The sequence below is a fragment of the Mustelus asterias genome, unplaced genomic scaffold (genome assembly GCF_964213995.1).
Source record: "Mustelus asterias unplaced genomic scaffold, sMusAst1.hap1.1 HAP1_SCAFFOLD_2478, whole genome shotgun sequence".
NCBI classification, from domain to species: Eukaryota; Metazoa; Chordata; class Chondrichthyes; order Carcharhiniformes; family Triakidae; genus Mustelus; species Mustelus asterias.
This window is the reverse complement of record NW_027592423.1, coordinates 30,366-54,616: the sequence shown is the minus strand read 5'-3', so window position 1 is coordinate 54,616 and position 24,251 is coordinate 30,366. Positions and strand designations below refer to the sequence as shown.

General features: G+C 49.0%; 1 protein-coding gene across 1 annotated transcript; it reads left to right on the top strand.

Moving 5' to 3' along the window:
• Nucleotides 1–242: 242 nt before the first annotated feature.
• On the top strand, nucleotides 243–22,830 carry LOC144489727 (uncharacterized; the record flags this gene model as incomplete). The annotated part of the gene is made up of 11 exons (XM_078207584.1): nucleotides 243–350; nucleotides 5,817–5,888; nucleotides 7,516–7,641; nucleotides 8,106–8,222; nucleotides 8,566–8,727; nucleotides 10,829–10,927; nucleotides 12,183–12,329; nucleotides 17,986–18,102; nucleotides 18,494–18,685; nucleotides 19,447–19,733; nucleotides 20,757–22,830. Coding segments are annotated over 11 exons (1,688 nt in total), but the record flags the coding sequence as incomplete, so codon positions are not given.
• Between the last annotated feature and the right edge of the window lie 1,421 nt (nucleotides 22,831–24,251).

Sequence of the window (24,251 nt, the reverse complement as noted above, 5' to 3'; positions counted from 1 at the left end):
GGGCGAAAGGGAAAGAGAGAATCACACTGTCAATGGTTTCAGGCCGGTTCCCACGTTGATTCCAAACCAATGAATCATTTGGGAGTAACACTGGGAATATCAGAAACTAACATTCCATGTTGTGTCCACAACATCAGAGGCAATTCGTTATTCCCCAGATTTGTGCTTCTGTCCGAGACTAGCTCCCTCCCTCCCCACTGCCTCCTAACACTGGGCCTGACCTTTAACTTCCTGTTACACAGGCTCCACCGGATATCCCGGAAGTCTGGGAGACCGAGGACCACGAGGTCCGCTTGGTTCTGCTGGTCCAAAGGGATACATGGGATTTCCAGGATACCAAGGAACTAAAGGTAAGAGGCTGCAGCGGTGACCACAGGCACCGGCTGAGTCCCATGCAGAAGGTTCAAAAGAAAGGCTGAGAGTAAATAACACGGCATCCAGATTTGTTTGGTGAATTAAACAGTACAACGTGGCCTTGGTCTCTTGTTCTCTGCTCCTATTGGACTGATGACCATAACGGGACAACACAGTCTGAAAATTCATCCTAATATTAGTCAGAATCATAGGTGCAGAGTAACTTGCTGCAGTGACTCACTCCATGGCTACAACACTCTCAGTAACACAAAGTCCCTTCAAACACTTTGGCTGTGGTCAAACACACACTCCACTCTGAACCCAAATCAGTGTCAGTGGATTTCTCTTCAGAATCCACCAGGTGATTCTCAGATGAGAATTTCCACGTTAATCACGCTTTAAAGTTTTCTTTTACAATAATACTTTCTATTAGCAGTTTACAGCATGGTGGCACAGTTGGGTTAGCTCTGCTGCCTCACAGCGCCAGGGACCCAGGTTCAATTCCAGCCTTGGGTGACTGTCTGTGTGGAGTTTGCACATTCTCCCTGTGTCTGCGTGAGTTTCCTCCGGGTGCTCCGGTTTCCTCCCGCAATCCAAAAGATGTGCAGGTTAGGTGGATTGGCCATGCTAAATTGTCCCTCAGTTTACCTGTCAGTGTATGCCCTGTGATGGACTGACGTTGTGTCCTGCCTAGCATCCAGTATCTGTCAGCATAGGCTCCGACTCCAAGTTTTCCAAAGGATTCTTTTAACAAAGCTTGTCCTCCACTTTTAACAATCTGATAATGAACTAGCAGATTCATTATCCAGATTTTACAACTTCCCCTTTAAGATTTCTTTGTCTTGGCTGTTCTCAGTTGCTTTAACTATTTATTTATGGACTCAATTGGAACACATTCTGGGGAAGGTGGGACCTGTACAAACAGGACGGGTTGCACCTGAACCAGAGGGACACCAATATCCTGGGAGGGAAATTTGCTACGGCTCTTCAGGGGGATTTAAACTAATTTGTCGGGGGGGTGGGAAAAGGAGTTGTAGTCCGGAAGTCAGTGTTGAGGGTAGTGAGGTATTGGGGAAGGTATCAAGGTCAAGGGTGGGTACCAGTCGACAGGAAGGTGGGTTGAAGTGTGTCTACTTCAATGCAAGGAGCATCCGGAACAAGGTAGATGAACTTGGGGCGTGGATTGGTACTTGGGACTACGATGTTGCGGCCATTACGGAGACATGGGTAGAACAAGGACAGGAATGATTGTTGGACGTTCCGGGGTATAGATGTTTCAGTAAGTGTAGGGAAGCTGGTAAAAGAGGTGGAGGAGTAGCGTTGTTAATCAAGGATAGTTTAACGGCTGCGGAAAGGCACTTGGAGGGGGATCTGCATACTGAGGTAATATGGGCTGAGGTTAGAAATAGGAAAGAAGCGGTCACGTTGTTAGGAGTTTACTATAGGCCCCCAAATAGTAATAGAGATGTGGAAGAAGAAATTGCTAAGCAGATTATGGATAGGTGTGGGGGTCACAGGGTAGTTGTCATGGGGGACTTTAACTTTCCAAATATTGATTGGAATCTTTGTAGGTCGAATAGTTCGGATGGGGCAGTTTTTGTGCAGTGTGTGCAGGAGGGTTTCCTGACACAATATGTGGATAGGCCGACAAAAGGTGGGGCCACATTGGATTTGGTACTGGGAAATGAACCAGGCCAAGTGTTAGATTTGGTTGTGGGAGAGCACTTTGGAGACAGTGACCACAATTCGGTGTCTTTTGTTATTGCAATGGAGAGGGATAGGGTCGTACGGCAGGGCAAGGTTTATAATTGGAGGAGCGGTAACTATGATGCGATTAGGCAAGAATTAGGGGGCATAAAATGGGAACAGAAACTGTCAGGGAAAGGCACTAATGAAAAGTGGAACTTTTTCAAGGAACAAATACTGTGTGTCCTTGATAGGTATGTCCCTGTCAGGCAGGGAGGAAATGGCCGAGTGAGGGAACCATGGTTCACAGAAGAGGTGGAATGTCTTGTAAAAAGGAAGAGGGAAGCTTATGTAGGGATGAGGAAACAAGGTTCAGATGGCTCGATTGAGGGTTACAAGTTAGCAAGGAATGAGCTGAAAAAGGGGCTTAGGAGAGCTAGGAGGGGGCATGAGAAGTCCTTGGCGGGTTGGATCAAGGAAAACCCCAAGGCTTTTTACTCTTATGTGAGGAATAAAAGAATGACCAGGGTGAGGTTAGGGCCAGTCAAGGACAGTAGTGGGAACTTGTGCATGGAGTCAGTAGAGATAGGAGAGGTGATGAATACTTTTCTTCAGTGTTCACCAAGGAGAGGGGCCATGTTTTTGAGGAAGAGAAGGAGTTACAGGCTAATAGGCTAGAGGAAGTAGATGTTCGGAGGGAGGATGTACTAGCAGTTTTGAATAAACTGAAGGTCGATAAGTCCCCTGGGCCTGATGAAATATATCCTAGGATTCTTTGGGAGGCAAGGGATGAGATTGCAGAGCCTTTGGCTTTGATCTTTGGGTCCTCACTGTCCACGGGGATGGTGCCAGAGGACTGGAGAGTGGCGAATGTTGTTCCTCTGTTTAAGAAAGGGAATAGAAATGACCCTGGTAATTATAGGCCGGTTAGTCTTACTTCGGTGGTTGGTAAGTTGATGGAAAAGGTCCGTGGGGATGGGATTTACAACCATTTAGAAAGATGCAGATTAATCCGGGATAGTCAGCACAGATTCGTGAAGGGCAAGTCGTACCTCACAAATTTGATAGAATTTTTTGAGGAGGTAACTAAGTGTGTTGATGAAGGTAGGGCAGTTGATGTCATATACATGGATTTTAGTAAGGTGTTTGATAAGGTCCCCCATGGTCGGCTTATGATGAAAGTAAGGAGGTGTGGGATAGAGGGAAAGTTGGCCGATTGGATAGGTAACTGGCTATCTGATCGAAGACAGGGTGGTGGTGGATGGAAAATTTTCAGACTGGAGGCAGGTTGCTAGCGGAATGCCGCAGGGATCAGTGCTTAGTCCTCTGCTATTTGTGATTTTTATCAATGACTTAGAGGAGGGGGCTGAAGGGTGGATCAGTAAATTTGCTGATGACACCAAGATTGGTGGAGTAGTGGATGAGGTAGAGGGCTGTTGTAGACTGCAAAGAGACATAGGTAGGATGCAAAGCTGGGCTGAAAAATGGCAGAGGGAGTTTAACCCTGATAAATGTGAGGTGATTCATTTTGGTAGGACTAATTTAAATGTGGATTACAGGATCAAAGGTAGGGTTCTGAAGACTGTGGAGGAACAGAGAGATCTTGGGGTCCATATCCACAGATCTCTGAAGGTTGCCACTCAAGTGGATAGAGCTGTGAAGAAGGCCTATAGTGTGTTAGCTTTTATTAACAGGGGGTTGGAGTTTAAGAGCCGTGGGGTTATGCTGCAACTGTACAGGACCTTGGTGAGACCACATTTGGAATATTGCGTGCAGTTCTGGTCACCTCACAATAAGAAGGATGTGGAAGTGCTGGAAAGAGTGGAAAGGAGATTTACCAGGATGCTGCCTGGTTTGGAGGGTAGGTCTTATGAGGAAAGGTTAAGGGAGCTAGGGCTGTTCTCTCTGAAGCAGAGGAGGTTGAGGGGAGACTTAATAGAGGTTTATAAAATGATGAAGAGGATAGATAGAGTGAACGTTCAAAGACTATTTCCTCGGGTGGATGGAGCTATTACAAGGGGGCATAACTATAGGCTTCATGGTGGGAGATATAGGAAGGATGTCCGAGGTAGGTTCTTTACTCAGAGTGTGGTTGGGTATCGAATGGACTGCCTGCAGTGATAGTGGAGTCAGACACTTTAGGAACATTTAAGCGGTTATTGGATAGGCACATGGAGCACACCAGGATGATAGGGAGTGGGATAGCTTGATCTTGGTTTCAGGTAAAGCTTGGCACAACATCGTGGGCCGAAGGGTCTGTTCTGTGCTGTACTGCTCTATGTTCTATGTTCTATTACAATGGCATCAAACTTTTGTTTTACCTCTGAAGTCTGCTCACCCACTTTAACTCTGGTTATTGCAATTGTGTCTTTAACTCTTTCTTTACTCTTCCTTGAATTCTTCTGCATGATACCTTCGTCTCTGTTCTCTTAACTTCTGTCTTCTTCAGACATCCTTTATGTCCCAATTCCCTGGTTATCTGGACTGTAACTTGGGAAGCCTGCTCAAATCAGTGGGAAATGGGCCGTGAACAATCTGTTACCATGCCACCCACCTGGTGATTGTAGCTATTTCCCCATCCCCCAGAATTCAGGTCAGAGGTCCCTGGTCAATGGCCCATGACCAACATCAATGAGGCCATGTACCATTCAGAGTTCAAAGTTCAAATCCCTCCATGGCCTCACCCCTCTCTATCTCGGTAACCACCACTGACCCAAAAACCCTCTGACATTTCTGCGTTCCTCTATTCTGGCCTTTTCAGCAATCCCCATTTTAATCACCACAATTGGTAATCGTGCCTTCAGCTGTCCAGCTGCGAAGTTCTGGAATTCCTTCCCTAATCTCGCCACCTCACTTCCCCTTTAAGATTTGAGATGGTCGCTATATAAATGCAAGTTGTTGTTGCAGTACACTGGGAACTTGATGTTGTACTGGGCTCCTCGAGTTGGGGCATCTGAGAATAAATCCCCAAATCCTCCTGCAGACTAGACACCAGATACCAGACCAGACACCAGACCCCAGACCACACACCAGACCCCAGACCAGACACTAGAGCAGCTCCTTCACCACTGTGCAGCCAGCCCACAGTTAACCAATTGTGAATCACTATCTGAGAATGGTCCCAACCCAATGTTAAAGAAAGGAAGTGAAGTCTCTGTGTGTTCCTGATTCAGAGCAGATTGCTTCCGGAATGTCCTGTGTTCCGTGGAGTACTCCCCAGTGCCCTGTGTTTGAATAATTTCATTGTGTGACCAGGAATCGATCGATTTTACCCCCATCATCCTGGCAGTCACATAATACAACAATAATGGAGGTATTGACCAATCAGAATGATTGATCGCTGTCAATGAGTCTACAACACCGGCACAAGGTGAGGAAACTCCCATGGAGGGAGCTTTGTGAAGCAGAGAGCAAGAGTTTCTTCGAAACATGGTGAGTGACTCGGAGATTACCTTCAGGGAGATTTCAGTCTATTGTCCTGAGATCCACTGGATCCACTTTTTGTCTAATTGTTCTCACCTGCTGATAGGTGTTTGATCAGACTGTCCCTCAAGGGAGAATCCTTCTTGATAAATTCAGTGATTTACTCTTGGTGGGGCATCTTAAAACCCTGGAAAATCCCAGTGAAAATTAGTGAAACGTTAGGGGTGGGATTTTCCAGACTTGCCCACTGCTGGGATTCCATCAAAAGCCAATGAATCTCCCACGGCGGGACTGGAAAATCCTGGCTTTGGCCTCCTGTATTTGAATGCTGATGATTTTGAATTCTTTTCCAGGTGTTCGAGGTTCTGATGGCTTGCCCGGTTTAGACGGGTTAAAAGGAAATACAGGTTTCCCAGGAAGCCCAGGTACAGTCTCACATTTTCTATAGTTTCTCCATTGGTGCAGACAAGGAGAGAGAGTTTATTGAACCAAATTACACCGGGTCATTTGTCTATCATGCTTCCCTTTGTTACCTCCAGTCCCCACAATTCGATTGGCCTCCCACAAACTCCAGATCATCTCAGACTTTGTTGTCTGGGCCCAAACTCACACAACATCCCATTTACCCAGCGGAGATTGATTCCCTGCTTAAACAACACCCCCATTAACACTCTCATCCCTCCCCGGCCTCATTCCCCTCGATCTCTGTAATATCCTCCAGACCTACATCCCTCTATTCTCCCCTAACTCTGCTCTCTCTGCATTCCCAGTTTTAACCACTCCACCATTAGTGGCCGTGCCCTCAGCTTCCTGGATCCTAAGCTCTGGAATTTCCTCCCTAAATGTCTCTCTCCCTCACTTTCCTCCATTAAGAAGCTCCTTCAAACCCAGCTGTTGGACCAGGATTTTGGCCCCAATATCTCCTCGTGTGGCTCAGGGTCACATGGTATTGTGAGTGGGAGGCATGCTGGGATATTTTACCGCACTGAAGCTGCCAGGATAAGTTGCTGTTGATGGTGGTTTTTAAATGGTTTATATTATCTACCCTTCCAGAGTGGAGCTTTACCACCCCACCACCCACCTCCCCCCCCCCCCACTCACAACCCCTCCCACCCACACCAGCCTCCAGCGCCTACCACAACCCACCCACCCACAACCCACAACCCACCCCCCCTCCCCCCCCCCCACTCAGCCTCCAGCGCCCACCTGTGGGAGCTCAGATTGAGATCCAATGGGATTTGATGCCAGCATTGCAAACACTGCCATGGGAGGGGTTGGGGTGGGGAGGGTTGAGGGAGTGGCGGGGGAGAGGGAGGGGTTGGGGGTGGCATGAGGAGAGGGAGGGGTTAGGGGGTGGCAGGGGAGGGAGAGGGGGTTAGGGGAGTGGTGGGAAGGGGGAAGGGAGGAGGGTTTTGTGGAGTTGGAAGGGAATGGTGGGTGGAGCAGTTGGGGGGCGGGTTTATTGGGGGTGAACAGTTGGGGGGTAGGGAATGGGGGCTGGAATCCATTTACCCGGCAGGTTTGGTTCTGGGGGTGCTGGGGTGGAGATGGGGATTCCAGAGTGTCGGAAATGCCGGGAATTCTGCTCCTCTGAGCTCCCCTGAGAGAATCCTCCTGTGGAATAAAATTGCTGTTTGTGAGTTTAACATCACGATAACCTTCAGAGACAATAGTACAGGAGAAAATTAACACTCACCGAGACGTCAGACTAATTTAGGAAAACCAACATGGATTTGTTAAAAAAAAGCAAATTGTGGTTTTAATGCAGCTGAGTTTTTTGAGGAAGGAACAGAGAGGGTTGATGAGGGTAGCACTGTCGATGTGGTGTACATGGACTTTATGATTCAATCATTGTTTTGTGCTTTGGGATCTAAACAGAGACTGGATTTGACCTCTTCACCAACAGTGCTGCACTCCCTCGATACAGCACTCAACCATTAACCCGAATTCTCGGCTCAATCTTAAAGCTGTGAATGGAGAATGGTTACTAAACCCAGCTGACCACGAACATGGAACAACAATTGTAATGTTCAATGTTGTTTTTGTGCTCAGGTATCAGTGGGGGCGGAGCTCAGGGCCAGCCTGGTGACCCAGGTGAGAAAGGAGAAAGAGGAGTAAGCAACACAAGTCCCGGGGAACCGGGGCGGCTGGGAGAAGCCGGTCCACTGGGCGACCCAGGTGAGTGGTTCGAATGTAACCGATGATAACATTGGATCTGGTAACATGCTGTAAGGGTCAGCTGACCCAGTAAACTATGTAACCAATGACAAAATGATGTGCTGGTCAGCTGACTCAGTCTAAATAAGAAGCTGCTGGGGTTTGTGGGAGTTTGGAATGGTCCAGGGTGAGGCCTCAAGTGTTGGAGTGATGAAGTTTCTTTTTTAAACCTTTTTCTTTGATTTATAAGTTGGAGTAAGTCTTGTTTTATTTTATTGCGACACCTGAAGAGTTCCTTCTGCTGGATCAACAGTGAGTGTTGGTGAAAACAGTTTGATTTGCAATGTCTCACCGCTGGATTGTCCAGTGATAGCTCCTCCCCCACCACTGGCCATTGCTGCTGTGTAAAACCATCGTTTGATAAATTCAGAAACAAACGCTGACTGAAACCTTTGGAAATATTATCGATTTCTGATTTATTTCAGGTGGACCAGGTCCTGTGGGAGCGATTGGACCTCCCGGGCAGCCGGGACCCCTGATACCGTCAAACAAACCCGGGAAAGTGGGTGATCCAGGACCCCAAGGATACGACGGCCTCCAAGGTAAACGATACTTCAGAGATCGCGATTGGTCAGGACTCACTTTGAGTGATCACGATTGGTCAGAATTCACTTCGAGTGACCGTGATTGGTCAGAATGATTTCTGCGCGACCACGATTGGTTGAGACTCTCTCTGGGTGACCACAATTGCTCAGCGCTTTGTCCTCTTGGACACAGCCCGTGGATTGTGATTGGTGGTCAGTCAGTGTTTACTGACATCAGGATGTCAATATTTCTCTGGTTAGCTCAAACTCAGCAGCTGCTGATGCTGAGATACGAGGTTGGGGTGTGAATAATGGGCCATTGAGTCAGTGCCAATGTTTAACATTCTGGACTATCTTTCAGGTTACCCTGGCCAGCCAGGTCCAGCCGGCAGATGGGGACAACCTGGGAGCAAAGGTGAGACAGGAGATCCTGGCCCGGCGGGATTCCCAGGACCTTTGGGGATTCTGGGCGATAAGGGAGTTCCAGGTCTTCCTGGAATCGATGGCATTCCTGGAAAAAAAGGCAAGTCTGAGATCACTTGCAAATCTTAGCAAGTTACCAAAGGAAATTGATGCTGTTTTGTGGGGGAATTGTTCGGAACTGGTTATTAATTAAAGCCTTTATTGAAATGTGGGGAAATGGAATGTTCAGATTGAGCGGGTCATATCCCATTGGTCAGCTGACCACTCCGGACATGCTCAGTGAACCTGAACACTGAGCGTGTGGTATCTAATGGGTTAAAAATATAATCACTTTTGCCCCGTGTTCTTGCAGAAAGGAATTTGTTTTGAGAGGAAACAGAGACCGGAGTGTCTATTGTAAATTCTCTAATCCCAGTGCAGATTGGAGGATTCCTCTGGCTGGGAGGCGGGATTCCACACTGCACCTCTCGTTTTTCAATAAATTGGCATTGTGATACCTTGGACTGAATTTAATGAACGCCCCAACCCCCCTCTTCCTCCCACCAGGACTTTCCATCATGACCCTCACCCTTCCCCTGGGTTTACCCAGTCCGACTAATCCCAGCACTCTTGGTGGGATTGGATGTAGTCCCAGCAGTGGCCAGTGCTGCCGGTGGCGCTGCTGAGACTACAGAGCTGCCAGCCAATTAAATTGAGGATGAAAGGCCCGCCTCTGGTAACTGAATGCTGCTGTTTAATTGGCTGCTATAGAAATCATAGAAATCATAGAAACCCTACAGTGCAGAAGGAGGCCATTTAGCCCATCGAGTCTGCACCGACCACAATCCCACCCAGGCCCTACCCCCACATATTTACCCGCTAATCCCTCTAACCTACGCATCCCAGGGGCAATTTTAACCTGGCCAATCAACCTAACCTGCACATCTTTGGACTGTGGGAGGAAACCGGAGCACCCGGAGGAAACCCACGCAGACACGAGGAGAATGTGCAAACTCCACACAGACAGTGACCCGAGCCGGGAATCGAACCCGGGACCCTGGAGCTGTGAAGCAGCAGTGCTAACCACTGTGTCACCGTGCCGCCCCGGGTCCCTGGAGCTGTGAAGCAGCAGTGCTAACCACTGTGCTACCGTGCCGCCCTAACCACTGTGCTACCGTGCCGCCCTAACCACTGTGCTACCGTGCCGCCCTAACCACTGTGCTACCGTGCCGCCCTAACCACTGTGCTACCGTGCCGCCCTAACCACTGTGCCACCGTGCCGCCCTAACCACTGTGTTACCGTGCCGCCCTAACCACTGTGCTACCGTGCCGCCCTAACCACTGTGCTACCGTGCCGCCCTAACCACTGTGTTACCGTGCCGCCCTAACCACTGTGCTACCGTGCCGCCCTAACCACTGTGTTACCGTGCCGCCCTAACCACTGTGCCACCGTGCCGCCCTAACCACTGTGCCACCGTGCCGCCCTAACCACTGTGCTACCGTGCCGCCCTAACCACTGTGTTACCGTGCCGCCCTAACCACTGTGCCACCGTGCCGCCCTAACCACTGTGCCACCGTGCCGCCCTAACCACTGTGCCACCGTGCCGCCCTAACCACCGTGCTACCGTGCCGCCCTAACCACTGTGCCACCGTGCCGCCCTAACCACTGTGCTACCGTGCCGCCCTAACCACTGTGCTACCGTGCCGCCCTAACCACTGTGCTACCGTGCCGCCCTAACCACTGTGTTACCGTGCCGCCCTAACCACTGTGCCACCGTGCCGCCCTAACCACTGTGCTACCGTGCCGCCCTAACCACTGTGCCACCGTGCCGCCCTAACCACTGTGCTACCGTGCCGCCCTAACCACTGTGCCACCGTGCCGCCCTAACCACTGTGTTACCGTGCCGCCCTAACCCCTGTGCCACCGTGCCGCCCTAACCACTGTGCCACCGTGCCGCCCTAACCACTGTGCTACCGTGCCGCCCCATGTGCTACCGTGCCGCCCTAACCACTGTGCTACCGTGCCGCCCCATGTGCTACCGTGCCGCCCTAACCACTGTGCTACCGTGCCGCCCTAACCACTGTGCTACCGTGCCGCCCCGTGTGCTACCGTGCCGCTGGGGCATTGACCTTGGTGGTCAACTTTGCAAATATCTAGCCCCATGTTTAGGTTCAATATTCTCGGCAAAGAGACTGTCACTGATTCTATTTCATATTGAAAGGTGAAAGAGGTGAGCAGGGCATGATGGGATACCCTGGGAGAAAGGGATCACAAGGAGAGCAGGGAGCTCCTGGATTGGAAGGTTCAGTGGGTCTGGCTGGTAAGTGAAGCATGTGTTCTCGCTTTGATATACGCTGGGTAACATCCTCACTCCCGCTCCCCCCCCCCCACTTTCCCACTCCTCCCTCTCCCGCTCCTCACTCTCCCTCTCTCCTGCTTCTCCCACTCCTCGCTCTCCCTCTCTCCTGCTTCTCCCGCTCCTCGCTCTCCCTCTCTCCTGCTTCTCCCGCTCCTCGCTCTCCCTCTCTCCTGCTTCTCCCACTCCTCGCTCTCCCTCTCTCCCGCTATTTCCAACAATGCTGTAGATTCATGTTTGTACCACACCAACTATATTCACAAAGGGAAGCGAGAGAGATGTCCCAACCCTGGACTAACAGCCTATGGTGTGGCAGGAATTACAATTCTCATTTCAATACTTAACCCATTTTCATTGATCCAATCACATCAGCTCCCAGTTCCTTCAACGTGCACCAATAGCCAGTGAGGTTTCACTGCGTATCCCTCCCGCCCTGGGTAGGAAGGTGTGAGCAGTCACTCACCTGTTCCCTCTCTCAGTACACACCTCTGGGGCAATGTCCTTCTGTCACAGAATCAGGCTGATAATTATCTGACTCTGTATTTCTGGCTGATTATAATCCTTATCCCAGGCACACTGGGAATTCCAGGACCGACTGATGGGAATGGTTGAGAGATCCTTGAGGAAATTCTGATTTCCCTTCTCAATGGGATAACTCCCTGGGGTGCAAAACTGAGTGGTTACACCCCGAACCTCTGAAACTGCATACATTTGGCCCATTGGCGAGTAAACCAGCCAATGCTTCACCTCTTTATAGAACAGGTTTGAGGGGCTGAATGGCCTCCACCTGTTCCTGCTTTCCTTTCCCCAGCACGTCTCAGGTGAGGCAAATCCATCAGGCAGATTTCCGAGATTTCTGTTCACCTCTGCAGGGACTGTGGAAGTTGTACAGTACAGCGGAATCAAGACTTCCAGAAGGCATTTGATAAAGTTCCACAAGAAAGACTATTGGCTGCACTGAAAGCCGTGAGGATGAAGGGTGAAGCTGAAGTGGGTAATAGTATCGCGAAAGGGCAGAAAAGAATGAGTCATTGTTCCTCCTCTCAGAGTGAATGCTGGGGGTCTGTGTCAGGAGCTGCTACACTTTCCCTTTGCTAACCACACTGAGGTGATCAGATTTGTAGAGGCTGCCACACCACAGTGAGCAGGAAGCTCAGGGTGCAGCAGAAATTGTATGTGTTTGCTGACTAATTCTGTCCTTTTTCTGAATGAACTCCAGGTTTATTGGGGTTACCGGGTCCACAAGGTCCTGCCCCCCCTCCACAGCGATTCATCGCTCCGCGGGGGGCTCACGGCACCCCCGGAAATCCTGGACGGCGTGGATTCCCAGGAGATCCGGGTCCAAAGGGAATTCCTGGGGATGTAGGTGAGAGCATAATCAACCTTTCCGTTTTATTTCTCTGCAGAGTTGTGAGAAGGTGCACAACATCTCCCGCTCACTGACTGACTCACTCACTCACTCCCTGCACTGTATTCTCACACTCACTCACTCCCTGCACTGTATTCTCACACTCACTCACTCCCTGCACTGTATTCTCACACTCACTCACTCCCTGCACTGTATTCTCACACTCACTCACTCCCTGCACTGTATTCTCACACTCACTCACTCTCTGCACTGTATTCTCACACTCACTCACTCCCTGGACAGTATTCTCACACTCACTCCCTGGACAGTATTCTCACACTCACTCCCTGCACTGTATTCTCACACTCACTCACTCCCTGCACTGTATTCCCACACTCACTCCCTGCACTGTATTCTCACATTCACTCCCTGCACTGTATTCCCACACTCACTCCCTGCACTGTATTCTCACACTCACTCACTCCCTGCACTGTATTCTCACACTCACTCACTCTCTGCACTGTATTCTCACACTCACTCTCTGCACTGTATTCTCACACTCACTCACTCCCTGCACTGTATTCTCACACTCACTCACTCTCTGCACTGTATTCTCACACTCACTCACTCCCTGCACTGTATTCTCACACTCACTCACTCTCTGCACTGTATTCTCACACTCACTCACTCCCTGCACTGTATTCTCACACTCACTCACTCTCTGCACTGTATTCTCACACTCACTCACTCCCTGCACTGTATTCTCACACTCACTCACTCCCTGCACTGTATTCTCACACTCACTCACTCCCTGCACTGTATTCTCACACTCACTCCCTGCACTGTATTCCCACACTCACTCCCTGCACTGTATTCTCACATTCACTCCCTGCACTGTATTCCCACACTCACTCCCTGCACTGTATTCTCACACTCACTCACTCTCTGCACTATATTCTCACACTCACTCTCTGCACTGTATTCTCACACTCACTCACTCCCTGCACTGTATTCTCACACTCACTCACTCCCTGCACTGTATTCTCACACTCACTCACTCCCTGCACTGTATTCTCACACTCACTCACTCTCTGCACTGTATTCTCACACTCACTCACTCCCTGCACTGTATTCTCACACTCACTCACTCCCTGCACTGTATTCTCACACTCACTCACTCCCTGCACTGTATTCTCACACTCACTCCCTGCACTGTATTCCCACACTCTCTCCCTGCACTGTATTCTCACATTCACTCCCTGCACTGTATTCCCACACTCACTCCCTGCACTGTATTCTCACACTCACTCACTCTCTGCACTGTATTCTCACACTCACTCTCTGCACTGTATTCTCACACTCACTCACTCCCTGCACTGTATTCTCACACTCACTCCCTGCACTGTATTCCCACACTCACTCCCTGCACTGTATTCTCACACTCACTCACTCCCTGCACTGTATTCTCACACTCACTCCCTGCACTGTATTCCCACACTCACTCCCTGCACTGTATTCTCACACTCACTCACTCCCTGCACTGTATTCTCACACTCACTCACTCTCTGCACTGTATTCTCACACTCACTCTCTGCACTGTATTCTCACACTCACTCACTCCCTGCACTGTATTCTCACACTCACTCCCTGCACTGTATCCCCACACTCACTCCCTGCACTGTATTCTCACACTCACTCACTCCCTGCACTGTATTCTCACACTCACTCACTCTCTGCACTGTATTCTCACACTCACTCACTGCACTGTATTCTCACACTCACTCACTCCCTGCACTGTATTCTCACACTCACTCCCTGCACGGTATTCCCACACTCACCCTGCACTGTATTCTCACACTCACTCACTCCCTGCACTGTATTCTCACACTCACTCTCTGCACTGTATTCTCACACTCACTCCCTACACTGTATTCTCACACTTACTCACTCTCTACACTGTATTCTCACACTCACTCACTCTCTGCACTGTATTCTCACACTCACTCACTCACTGCACTGTATTCTCACACTCACTCCCTGCACTGTATTCTCACACTCACTCTCTGCACTGTATTCTCACACTCACTCACTCTCTGCACTGTATTCTCACACTCACTCACTCTCTGCACTGTATTCTCACACTCACTGTCTGCACTGTATTCTCACACTCACTCACTCTCTGCACTGTATTCTCACACTCACTCACTCCCTGCACTGTATTCTCACACTCACTGTCTGCACTGTATTCTCACACTCACTCACTCTCTGCACTGTATTCTCACACTCACTCCCTGCACTGTATTCTCACACTCACTCACTCCCTGCACTGTATTCTCACACTCACTCCCTGCACTGTATTCTCACACTCACTCCCTGCACTGTATTCTCACACTCACTCACTCCCTGCACTGTATTCTCACACTCACTCACTCTCTGCACTGTATTCTCACACTCACTCTCTGCACTGTATTCTCACACTCACTCATTCTCTGCACTGTATTCTCACACTCACTCACTCTCTGCACTGTATTCTCACACTCACTCCCTGCACTGTATTCTCACACTCACTCACTCTCTGCACTGTATTCTCACACTCACTCTCTGCACTGTATTCTCACACTCACTCTCTGCACTGTATTCTCACACTCACTCACTCCCTGCACTGTATTCTCACACTCACTCCCTGCACTGTATTCCCACACTCACTCCCTGCACTGTATTCTCACACTCACTCACTCCCTGCACTGTATTCTCACACTCACTCCCTGCACTGTATTCCCACACTCACTCCCTGCACTGTATTCTCACACTCACTCACTCCCTGCACTGTATTCTCACACTCACTCACTCTCTGCACTGTATTCTCACACTCACTCTCTGCACTGTATTCTCACACTCACTCACTCCCTGCACTGTATTCTCACACTCACTCCCTGCACTGTATCCCCACACTCACTCCCTGCACTGTATTCTCACACTCACTCACTCCCTGCACTGTATTCTCACACTCACTCACTCTCTGCACTGTATTCTCACACTCACTCACTGCACTGTATTCTCACACTCACTCACTCCCTGCACTGTATTCTCACACTCACTCCCTGCACGGTATTCCCACACTCACCCTGCACTGTATTCTCACACTCACTCACTCCCTGCACTGTATTCTCACACTCACTCTCTGCACTGTATTCTCACACTCACTCCCTACACTGTATTCTCACACTTACTCACTCTCTACACTGTATTCTCACACTCACTCACTCTCTGCACTGTATTCTCACACTCACTCACTCACGGCACTGTATTCTCACACTCACTCCCTGCACTGTATTCTCACACTCACTCTCTGCACTGTATTCTCACACTCACTCACTCTCTGCACTGTATTCTCACACTCACTCACTCTCTGCACTGTATTCTCACACTCACTGTCTGCACTGTATTCTCACACTCACTCACTCTCTGCACTGTATTCTCACACTCACTCACTCCCTGCACTGTATTCTCACACTCACTGTCTGCACTGTATTCTCACACTCACTCACTCTCTGCACTGTATTCTCACACTCACTCCCTGCACTGTATTCTCACACTCACTCACTCCCTGCACTGTATTCTCACACTCACTCCCTGCACTGTATTCTCACACTCACTCCCTGCACTGTATTCTCACACTCACTCACTCCCTGCACTGTATTCTCACACTCACTCACTCTCTGCACTGTATTCTCACACTCACTCTCTGCACTGTATTCTCACACTCACTCATTCTCTGCACTGTATTCTCACACTCACTCACTCTCTGCACTGTATTCTCACACTCACTCCCTGCACTGTATTCTCACACTCACTCACTCTCTGCACTGTATTCTCACACTCACTCTCTGCACTGTATTCACACTCACTCACTCACTCCCTGCACTGTATTCTCACACTCACTCACTCACTCACTCTCTGCACTGTATTCTCACACTCACTCACTCCCTGCACTGTATTCTCACACTCACTCACTCTCTGCACTGTATTCTCACACTCACTCACTCTCTGCACTGTATTCTCGCGCTCACTCACTCCCTGCACTGTATTCTCACACTCACTCACTCCCTGCACTGTATTCCCACACTCACTCCCTGCACTGTATTCTCACACTCACTCCCTGCACTGTATTCCCACACTCACTCCCTGCACTGTATTCTCACACTCAACCCTGCACTGTATTCTCACACTCACTCTCTGCACTGTATTCTCACACTCACTCTCTGCACTGTATTCTCACACTCACTCACTCTCTGCACTGTATTCTCACACTCACTCACTCACTGCACTGTATTCTCACACTCACTCCCTGCACTGTATTCTCACACTCACTCTCTGCACTGTATTCTCACACTCACTCACTCTCTGCACTGTATTCTCACACTCACTCACTCTCTGCACTGTATTCTCACACTCACTGTCTGCACTGTATTCTCACACTCACTCACTCTCTGCACTGTATTCTCACACTCACTCCCTGCACTGTATTCTCACACTCACTCACTCCCTGCACTGTATTCTCACACTCACTCCCTGCACTGTATTCTCACACTCACTCCCTGCACTGTATTCTCACACTCACTCACTCTCTGCACTGTATTCTCACACTCACTCTCTGCACTGTATTCTCACACTCACTCATTCTCTGCACTGTATTCTCACACTCACTCACTCTCTGCACTGTATTCTCACACTCACTCCCTGCACTGTATTCTCACACTCACTCACTCTCTGCACTGTATTCTCACACTCACTCTCTGCACTGTATTCACACTCACTCACTCACTCCCTGCACTGTATTCTCACACTCACTCACTCACTCACTCTCTGCACTGTATTCTCACACTCACTCACTCCCTGCACTGTATTCTCACACTCACTCACTCTCTGCACTGTATTCTCACACTCACTCACTCTCTGCACTGTATTCTCGCGCTCACTCACTCCCTGCACTGTATTCTCACACTCACTCACTCCCTGCACTGTATTCCCACACTCACTCCCTGCACTGTATTCTCACACTCACTCCCTGCACTGTATTCCCACACTCACTCCCTGCACTGTATTCTCACACTCACTCCCTGCACTGTATTCTCACACTCACTCTCTGCACTGTATTCTCACACTCACTCTCTGCACTGTATTCTCACACTCACTCCCTCCACTGTATTCTCACACTCACTCTCTGCACTGTATTCTCACACTCACTCCCTGCACTGTATTCTCACACTCACTCTCTGCACTGTATTCTCACACTCACTCTCTGCACTGTATCATCTGGGCAGAGTAATTTGAACAACACAAATATATTTATTCCGGAGTGATCCCGTCGATGACAGCGCCACCCTCTCGCTCACTCACACACACCCTCTCGCTCACTCACACACACCCTCTCGCTCACTCACACACACCCTCTCACTCACACACACACACACACACACACACTCTCTCACTCACACACACACACACCCTCTCACTCACACACACACACACCCTCTCACTCACACACACCCTCTCACTCACACACACACCTTCTTGCTCACACACACCCTCGCTCACGCACACACACTGATTTTTATGTCTGATCGATTCTGTGAGTATCTCTAACATTTTGTGTATTGTTTTTCTCTGCCAGGACTGAAGGGTCCTCGGGGAAATGCAGGAATCCCCGGTCTCTCCAGCTCTCTGGGTAGAATCGGCCCCAGAGGTGAACCAGGTCCAGTGGGTGAACAGGGACCATTGGGATTTCAAGGTAGGAAGCTTCAAATGTAGCACATTCACATTGCGGGGAAAGGATTGGAAGCCTGAACTCCACACTGATCCCTTTCATACTCTGTCCACTTCATGTTATCACCCAACACCTCCCTCCCCACCCCCCTACTCCCACACCCAACCCCTGTGTGTACATGCGTGTCTGTGTGCGCGCCCATGTGAAACTGTGGCTGAGTGTGTGTGTACATGCGTGTCTGTGTGTTTGTGATGAGAGATACGAAGATGGATGGTGAAGAGGGAATCAGAATGAAGAGGATTTTCCAGTGAACAACCCGAGAGTTTTGGAGCTGGAACGACTGAATCCATCAATTATTTTTACTGATTGTGTCTCGAATGAGCTGCGAGTCTGAAAGAATTCTCTTTGATTGCAGGTAGCCCGGGGCTCACAGGTTTGCGAGGGATGGAAGGGATGCCAGGCAGGAGTGTCAGTGTGGGCTATCTCCTGGTCAAACACAGCCAGTCTCAGGAAATCCCACCCTGTCCGCTGGGAATGAACAGGCTTTGGGACGGATACAGCCTGTTATTCGTGGAAGGACAGGAGAAAGCTCACAATCAGGATCTGGGTACGGTGTCAGATCACAGAGGATATTTTCACTCCAGTTTATGAATCCCTCCCTTTTATAGATTTATACATCAGATCGTGTCGGGAAATCACCAATCCCAGTCTGTGAATCGTTCTGTTATTGCACTTTTTACATAATTTACATAATGAGGAGGGAGGTAGAGATTTTAAATCATAAGTCTTACCAACCAAGTGGATTCTTTAAGTTTCACATAAACTTACAGAACCAGAATTTAACATCACAGTACTGACCCTCTGACAGTGCGGCACTCCCTCAGTACTGACCCTCTGGCAGTGCGGCACTCCCTCAGTACTGACCCTCTGACAGTGCGGCGCTCCCTCAGTACTGACCCTCTGACAGTGTGGCACTCCCTCAGTACTGACCCTCTGACAGTGCAGCACTCCCTCAGTACTGACCCTCTGACAGTGTGGCACTCCCTCAGTACTGACCCTCTGACAGTGTGGCACTCCCTCAGTACTGACCCTCTGACAGTGTGGCACTCCCTCAGTGCTCCCTCGGGACAGCGCTGGGTGTGTCAACCCTTGTTCTGTAGCCAACTCTCTGGAGTGGGTCTAGAACTGACACTTTATTCGGTGAGGTGTCACCCGGCCGAGTGACATGTGTCTGTTATTCCGATGGGATTGGGAGGTGATTTTGTTCCTGTTGCTTTGGAAACTGGGTTGTTTTATCGGGAAGCTGAGTGTTGGTGATTGTGATTGCTGAGTTTGCCCATGCACTGATTGGGAATGTCTCATTCTCAGGGTTAGCCGGCTCGTGTATGCCGAGATTCAGCACCATCCCCTTTGTTTACTGCAACATCAATGAAGTTTGCTACTTTGCCAGTAGAAATGACAAGTCCTACTGGTTGTCCACCAACGCTCCAATTCCAATGATGCCTGTTGCTGATGACGATATCAAGCAGTACATCAGCCGATGCTCCGTGTGTGAGGCACCCTCGCTCGCAGTCGCTGTTCACAGCCAGGACATCACAATCCCAATGTGTCCCACAGGATGGCGCAGTCTGTGGATCGGGTATTCCTTCCTCATGGTAATAATTTCACATCATTTCAATGTGTTAGAAATCTTACACAATCTGTCTACAAACAGTAAAGACCATTTGTGATGTTTGGAACGAGCACTATAGAATCATAGAAATCCTACCGCACAGGAGGAGGCCATTCAGCCCATCATGTCAGTACTGGAAGAGTTAACCAATTAATGCTGCTCCCCCTTTTCATTCCCCCCCCCCCGCCCCGCTCATTTGTTCTGTATTTTTTCCTTTTCAAATATATAGCTAAATCTTGTTTAAAAGTTATTATTGAATCTGCTTCCACCGCCCTTTCAGGCAGCACCTTCCAGATCACAACAACTCGCTGCATGAAATAAAATTCTCCTCATCCACCCACCCCCCCGGTTCTTTTCCCTTCAATCCGTATCCCCAGCTGTGCCAATCCTGTTGCCAATGGAAACAGTTTCTCCTGATTTACTTTATCAATGCCCTTCCTGATTTTGAACGCCCCCATTAAATCTCCCCTTAACCTTCTCGGCTCCAAGGAGAACGATCCCGGCTTCTCCACATTCACTGAAGACCCTCATCCCCGGAACATTCTGATAAATCTCTCCGAGGCGGACATCAGTTTGCTCCCTCAGGTCGCTGCAGCTTCAGCCACAGCGAGTAAACGGAACAGAAATTGGAGGAATTGACATTCCTATTTCCTGTTCCGAGCGGGAGGCAGGAACGCCCTCCCCCCAGGTTCTACTTTTCAATTATGGAGCACCCTGCCATAAGACCCTAAGATATAGGAGCAGAATGAGGCCACTCGGCCCATCGAGTCTGCTCCACCATTCAATCATAGCTGATATTTTTCTCATCCCCATTCTTCTGCCTTTTCCCCATAACCCCTGATCCCCTTATTAATCAAGAACCTATCTATCTCTGTCTTAAAGACACTCAATGACCTGGCCTCCACAGCCTTCTGCCCTCCCTCATTGTAAAGCTGGCTAAAGTCCGAGAGTGATTTGAAGTTATAACTCTGTGTTGTCTACAATCACATTGTACTTTCCATTACAGCATACAGCTGCCGGCAGTGAAGGCGGTGGTCAGTCCCTGGTCTCTCCCGGCAGCTGTCTGGAGGATTTCCGCACCACACCTTTTGTGGAGTGTAACGGTGCCCGCGGCACATGTCATTACTTTGCCAACAAGCACAGCTTCTGGCTATCCACCATCGACCCGAATCAGCAGTTCACGGAGCAGCCGGTCCCCGACACACTGAAGGCCGGACAGTTGCTGACCCGTGTGGGGCGATGCCAGGTCTGCATGAAGAATTTATAACAAACATTGCCTGCAGTAAACAACCAATCACTGCCCCCTCTGGATTCCACAACGTGAAGGCAACAAGGTGATGGGACAGAGAGAAAATGGAAATCCAAATTCTTTGATTCAATTGCGCTGTCTTCCAACTTGTTACCTCATATCACAGATAATATCTGACTGAAGGTCCACGTAAAAATACATCACTCTGCTACAAGCTCACTTAACTTCATTAACTCACTACATTTAGTTCATTCTCTTTAAAGCTTAGCGCTAAATAAGCTGCCATAACTAATGTTATACAACTTAATGTTCACCAGTTAATCTCGGTCAAACTGTCGGTTGTGACTCAGTGGGTAACGCACTCTCTTCCCAGTCACAAGCTTTCGGGTTCAACTCCGAGGTTGAAACCCTTAATTCAGGCTGACACTGAGGGAGTGCCACACTGTCAGGGGTGCCGAGATGTTAAAGTGAGATGCTGTTTGCCCTTGGGTAGACAGGAACGACCCAAGCACAGTAATTACTCCAGTGTGTGTCAACATTGATCGGAAAAAAACCTCATTATTAGCAGTTTATGGGATCTTGCTGTGCATAAGCTGACTGCTGTGTTTCCTAAATTACGCAAGTGACTACACTTTAGAAATGCTTCATTAGCTGTACATTGCTCTGGGATCTCCTGAGGACGTGAAAGGTGCTATAGAAATGCAATTATTTCCTTTTACTGCCAGCAGACTAGTTTAAAAGCAGTTGGACATTGGGAAATGTCAGCAGGTGTGAGGGGTTTCGGAGTTTGATCTGTCCAGGGGAGCCGGGTCTATGGGGCCACTCACACCTGGAATTCCTGGGACCTCCACTGATGCAACCCTCCGACCAGAGGGAGATACTGCAGTGGCAGGGGGGGGGGGGGGGGGTTGGGGGGGATTTGCACCCAGATTCTCCCAATGGGCACCCAGTTGGGGAGGCTCCACAATGAGGGCACAAACTGTAAATGTACCCCCTCCCTGCTCGTGGCATCTCCTGAACTTGCTCGACCATTGGAAGAACACTTTCATAAAAATCATTACATTGAGGAATCCACATTTAAGAGGGCAAATATTTCAAGGTTTTTAATAAATTAAAGTTTCACACCAACATCAGCCCAGTGTCAAATTCTTTCGCATTGTGTCTGTTGAACTCAGTCCACTGTCTGGGCCGAGATATGAAACTGATTGTCCGTCTGGTCAGGTGCTGTGCACGATCCCATGGTGCTATTCAGAGAGCTGTGATTGGTTTATTGCCTCTGCCCAACATTCCAATGCCATTAGAACAGCTTCATTCACGATTGGTGGGATCCAGCTGTGCGCAAATTGGTTGCTGTGTTTTGTGACAGAATAGCACTGACCGTATGTGGAAAGTTATGGTTGTGCAGAGTGCTAGACCAATCCACATTCTCTCCCAGGGCTCTGCACATTTAAATATCGCCTGTTTACTTGCTGCTTTAATGTTACATAACATCCCAGTAATTTATGAATGTTCAGTAATGATATTGTTATTGGCTAACACTGGTAGTTACAAGAATTAACAGATAAACAAAGGTGCTACAAGTAATTTCCTGCCCATTGGGTGTGAACTGGGATTGAATCGGAGAGATTTTATAATGAACGGTGAGAATACATTGGCCTCAACAAAGTAACCAAATTAATCACATTAATAAGAACCAGTAAGATCTTAACAAGAAGCTCAACTTGTTAAACCAGCAAATGCCTGTACATAACATCCCTTTTTCATTCTACTGTCCAGCAGATGAATCTTCTTAAATCAATGTAATTATATAAATTAAAAGTATTTTACCAGATACTGATTTCTTTGATGTGGGTTTACTATTTTCCTCCATTTCTGATGCAGAATGTCCAGTCAATGTTCTCCACGATCACCGCCTGCAGCAGCGTCTCAGGGACAGGGCTGGAATCACAGCGTGACGGGTTCCATTAGAAACACCATCGTTGGAATTAGTCTGTGGGACGACCCTCCTGATGGGGGCTTTGCAGGATCGGTTCTCCGGTTTCTCTCTCAGGCTTTCTCCGCAGAGTGACTTGCTCGGCCGTTTCCAAGGCTACTCAATATAACCCCATTGCTGTGGGTCTGGAGTCATGTGTACATTCCGAAGGGATTTCCATCCCTAAAGAATGTTAGTGAATCAAGAGGGATTTTTTACAACAATCCAATAGTTTCATGGTGGCCATTACTGATACCAGGATGGATAGTCAGAAGCTTTTTCCCAGGATGGAAGAGTCAGTTACGAGGGGGCACAGGTTTAAAGTGCGAGGGGCAAGGTTTAAAGGAGATGTACGAGGCAGGTTTCTTTTACACAGAGGGTGGTGGGTGCCTGGAACCCGTTGCTGGGGGAGGTAGTGGAAGCGGATACGGTAGTGACTTTTAAGGGGTGTCTTGACAAGTACATGAATAGGATGGGAATAGAGGGATATGGTCCCCAGAAGGGTCGGGGGTTTTAGTTCAGTCGGGCAGCATGGTCGGTGCAGGCTTGGAGGGCCGAAGGGCCTGTTCCTGTGCTGTAATTTTCTTTGTTCTTGTAGGAAGCAGTGGAGTGGTATTGTCACTGTGTTAGTAATCCAGAGAGTCAGGGCAATGCTGTGAGAACGGGGGTTCAAACCCCACTACGGCCGATAGTGAAATTTGAATTCAATAAAAATGGTAATGATGAACCATGAAACCATTGTTGATAAAAGCCCATTTTAAACACTTTCACGGATGGGCAATAAATGCTGGTCCAGGCCGGCCATATCCCATGAATGAATTTTTTAAAATTAGTTAATTTACTGAATTCAAAGATTATGAGGGACTTGGACAGAGTGGATAAGGAGCAGCTGTTCCCCTTAGTTGAAGAGTCAGTCATGAGGGGACAGAGGTTCAAGGTGAGAGGCAGGAGTTTTGGGGGGATGTGAGGAAAAGCTTTTTTACCCAGAGGGTGGTGAGGGTCTGGAATGCGCTGCCTGGGAGGGTGGTGGAGACGGGATGCCTCACATCCTTTAAAAAGTATCTGGATCAGCACTCGGCACATCATAACATTCAGGGCTATGGGCCAAGTGCTGGCAGATGGGATCAGGTGGGAGTTCAGGTGTTTCTACTGTGTCGATGCAGACTCGATGGGCCGAAGGGGCCTCTTCTGTGCTGTATGATTATGCAATACCCACACGTGAAATAGAACTCAGTTTCAATTTATTCTTTTATGGGATGTGGGCATCACTCACAAACCAG